The sequence below is a fragment of the Mandrillus leucophaeus genome, unplaced genomic scaffold (assembly GCF_000951045.1).
Source record: "Mandrillus leucophaeus isolate KB7577 unplaced genomic scaffold, Mleu.le_1.0 Scaffold36, whole genome shotgun sequence".
Lineage (NCBI taxonomy): Eukaryota > Metazoa > Chordata > Mammalia > Primates > Cercopithecidae > Mandrillus > Mandrillus leucophaeus.
The window spans coordinates 4432544-4436014 of NW_012103809.1; the positions used below are offsets into that span (position 1 = coordinate 4432544).

The 3471-nt window shown below is 43.1% G+C and overlaps 1 protein-coding gene across 1 annotated transcript in view; it reads left to right on the top strand.

The window, feature by feature from the left end:
• SYCP2L (synaptonemal complex protein 2-like) overlaps positions 1 to 3471 on the top strand; it is a 101801-nt gene that overhangs the window by 48005 nt on the left and 50325 nt on the right. Inside the window, exons 15-17 of the mRNA XM_011989693.1 lie at positions 155 to 300; positions 2015 to 2108; positions 2910 to 3032. Of these exons, the coding sequence (XP_011845083.1) occupies positions 155 to 300; positions 2015 to 2108; positions 2910 to 3032 (363 nt within the window). The remainder of the gene's footprint in view (positions 1 to 154; positions 301 to 2014; positions 2109 to 2909; positions 3033 to 3471) is intronic.

Here is a 3471-nt window from a genome sequence, read left to right on the forward strand (position 1 = left end):
CAATTTCAAAGTAATGTTATTTAATATGATTTCTTTTCAACTTCTTACCACAGAAAAATCTGGACACCCTAGTATAGTTATTTAAAATTATAAAATTTTAAAATAAAACATTGAAGTATGTTGTTATGCATTGATATTCCATATTTTCTCGTAGAAACTGAGAAGATAAAGATATTTATAATTTACCTCAAGAAGCCCATGATTATCAGCTACAAAGAAGTCATGAAAATAGAAATCCATTTTGATTTGCAGTTCAACATATCAGAAGCTTCCATTCAAGCTTTAGGAAAAGATAAACAGGTGGCAGGTTTCATTCTTTTGGATTATTTAAAAATGTTTTAGTATATTTCATGTCTATTAAATGTCCTTGTTGGGTTTTGATGTGAATATTTGATCAAGCAGGAAACCTGGTCTTTCGAGTGCCATGTAAAAAGAGTTGAGAGTTCTGGATTTGAATCCCAGTTTTCCCTTTTCATGGGTCATTGTCTTGACGAGGTAGGACAGAAAGCCTCTTTGTTCCTTGAAATGCTTTATTCTACTTACTGTGAACAGATGAAAAGATTTCTAGGATAATATCACCCTCTTACCACCTTCTTCCTGGAGTCCTGAGGACACTGGCATTTCCATCTCTCTCAGCTCCCCCTGGACCTATGGGGAGTGTATTAGTCTGTTCTCACGCTGCTAACAAAGACATACCCGAGACTGGGTAATTTATAAAGGAAAGAGGTTTAATGGACTCACAGTTCAACATAGCTGGGGAGGCTTCACAATCATGGTAGAAGGCAAAGGAGGAGCAAAGTCACATCTTACATGGTGGGAGGCAAGAGAGCTTGTGTAAGGGAACTCCCCTGTATAAAACCATCAGATCTTGTGAGACTTACTATCACGAGAACAGCATGGGAAAGACCCGTCCCCATGATTCAATTACTTCCCATGGGGTCCCTCCCATGACACGTGGGAATTATGGGAGCTACGTTTCAAGATGAGATTTGGGTGGGGACACGGCCAAACCATATCAGGGAGTCATTAGGAATAAAGTTTCTGAGGGAGTTTTTCCACAGTTTTACCGGTTGGTCTTACCTTGTGGAAATGGTCTGTACCTCTCTAGATTGCTGTGGTCTCCAACTCTCTGACTGTAATGTTTCTTGTTTGTTGACAGGAACAGGAAACCTTTCTGTATCACAGACGGTAGACGGGGCAAAGAAATTTGTGACAAAAGGCAAAAAATACTGTGGTAATGGCCCACAGAGAGTTGAATTAAGAGCTCAGAGATCTGAGGGAGAGGTCTTGGTCCGGCTTCCTTTTGGTTTGAGTTGTATATGAAAGTGTTTATATGTAGCAAAGTGCTCTTAAAATAGTTTCCAAAAACTCACCCTATTTTAATGACATGGTCTTTTTACAAAAACTCCATTTCGTGGTTGAGGATGAGGATGAGAAATAAAGGGGAAATCAGTCACTTGATAAAAAAACATTTCTTTCATCAAATTACATATGTTCTGACGAGAAGTTTGCCTTAACTCACAAAAACATCAAAACCATACGTATTTCCATATTTCACAAAATGAATAATATGTTTGGAGGGGAGAATGAGGATTTTCCTGTGATAAAGCTGCAGTTCCTAGAATAGGAGGCCCCTACCCTAGGGAAAGGGGTTGACCTGAGACCCTACAGTTGGGAACTCACTACAGACTCATCCTGAGAGAGACTCAGTGCCTACGAGAAGCAGGGATTAGCTGTTACCAACGGGGTGAGACCTGGGCCAGAGACGGGAGAGGCTGGGAAGACACCAGGAAAGAGTGCTTAGAGCAGGGGAATGGCTAGCCCTAGCTGGGCCTGGAGGGAGATGGGGCCTGGAGAAGGCAGAAACAGTGGAATGATCCTTCAGGAGAGGACAAACTGGTAAACTTGACTAACTTCTGATTTATCATGTTTTGTTCTAAGCTTTAGGTTTTCCTTAATTTTTTTTTTTTTTAAATGACTACATTTCAAAGTTGACTTTTGTCTTGCATTTCAGATGTCGCCTGACCAGATGAAAATCTCCTCAGAACTTTTTAGTAAGTCTGATAAAGAAGACAGGGAGAATCCCAGTGGCCATGAAAGAGAAACAGGTATATTGGGAAATAAGGAAATTCTGACCCTGAGTTTCCTGTAAAAGCAATGAAACCTTAGTTGGAAGAGGTCACTGGAAACCTGTGGTCATATGAGTGATGCATGTCTGATGGCACCTCTGGAGGAAGAAGAACTGCTGATAGCCTTGAATTGTTTTCTACACCTGATAGGTCTCTCTTGTCGGTCAACTGGAAATGACAAAGGAGAAGAAATGATGGGGTTTGGGGGAGGCAGGACATGGAGGGTAGGGAGGGTCTTGTCTACCCACAAAGCCGGCCCTGCACTAGACCATGTTTCTCTTTTGAGTTACGCCCCAAGGCTGTTTTCCCAAGTGCCCATAGATTTCTTGTTTTTTGAGATGGAGTCTTGCTCTATTGCCCAGGCTGGAGTGCAGTGGCGTGATCTTGGCTCACTGCAACCTCTGCCTCCCAGGTTCAAGCGACTCTCCTGCCTCAGATTCCCAAGTAACTGGTACTATAGGTGTGTGCCACCATGCCCAGCTAATTTTTTCTATTTTTAGTGGAGATGGGGTTTTGCCACATTGGCCAGGCTTGTCTCAAACTCTTGGATTCAAGTGATCTGCCCACCTTGGCCTCCCAAAGTCGTGGGATTTCAAGCATGAGCCAACATGCCAGCCAGTGCCCATAGATTTCTGATTGGAGGTTTGAGGCAGGACCTAATTACCAGCTCTTACTAAAGGATGGAGAGGTACCAGAGGGGGCATCCCATGAAGAGCACTGGTGAGAATGTCAGCGTGTGCATGGTTATTATAGTAAATGTCTTTCTCTTAATTTGTATAGAGCAGGCAGAAGAATCCACCAACGTGGTAGAGTTTATGAGTGCTGAAGATGACCGCTGCCTAATAACTCTCCGCTTAAATGACCAACCTAAGCCACCCGTGAGTACAGGGAGTGGGGCTCAAGGTTCTTATCTGTCTCTATTAGGGTAGTGACAGGTGGAAGCCACCTTTCCTGGTTCATAGACCATTTTCTCCTGGCCAACCATCTGTCAATTAAAAAAATTTTTTTAAGACAAGGCCTTGTTCTGTCGTCATAGTTCACTGCGGCCTCAGCCTCCCAAGCTCAGGCGATCATCCTGCCTCAGCTTCCTGAGTAGCAAGAACTACAGGTGGTGGCACCATGCCTGCCTCATTTTAACATTTTTTATAGAGATGGAGTCTTGCTCCATTGCCCGGGCTGGTCTCAAACTCCTGGCCTTAAGAGATTCTTCCATCTTGGCTTCCCAAATCTCTGGGATTACAGGCATGAGCCACCATGCCTCATCAGCTGTCTGTCAGATTTTTTCACCATCCCCTCCTTGAGATTGTTTTTGCCTCCATGTTTGTGTATTCTCTTTTCTTTT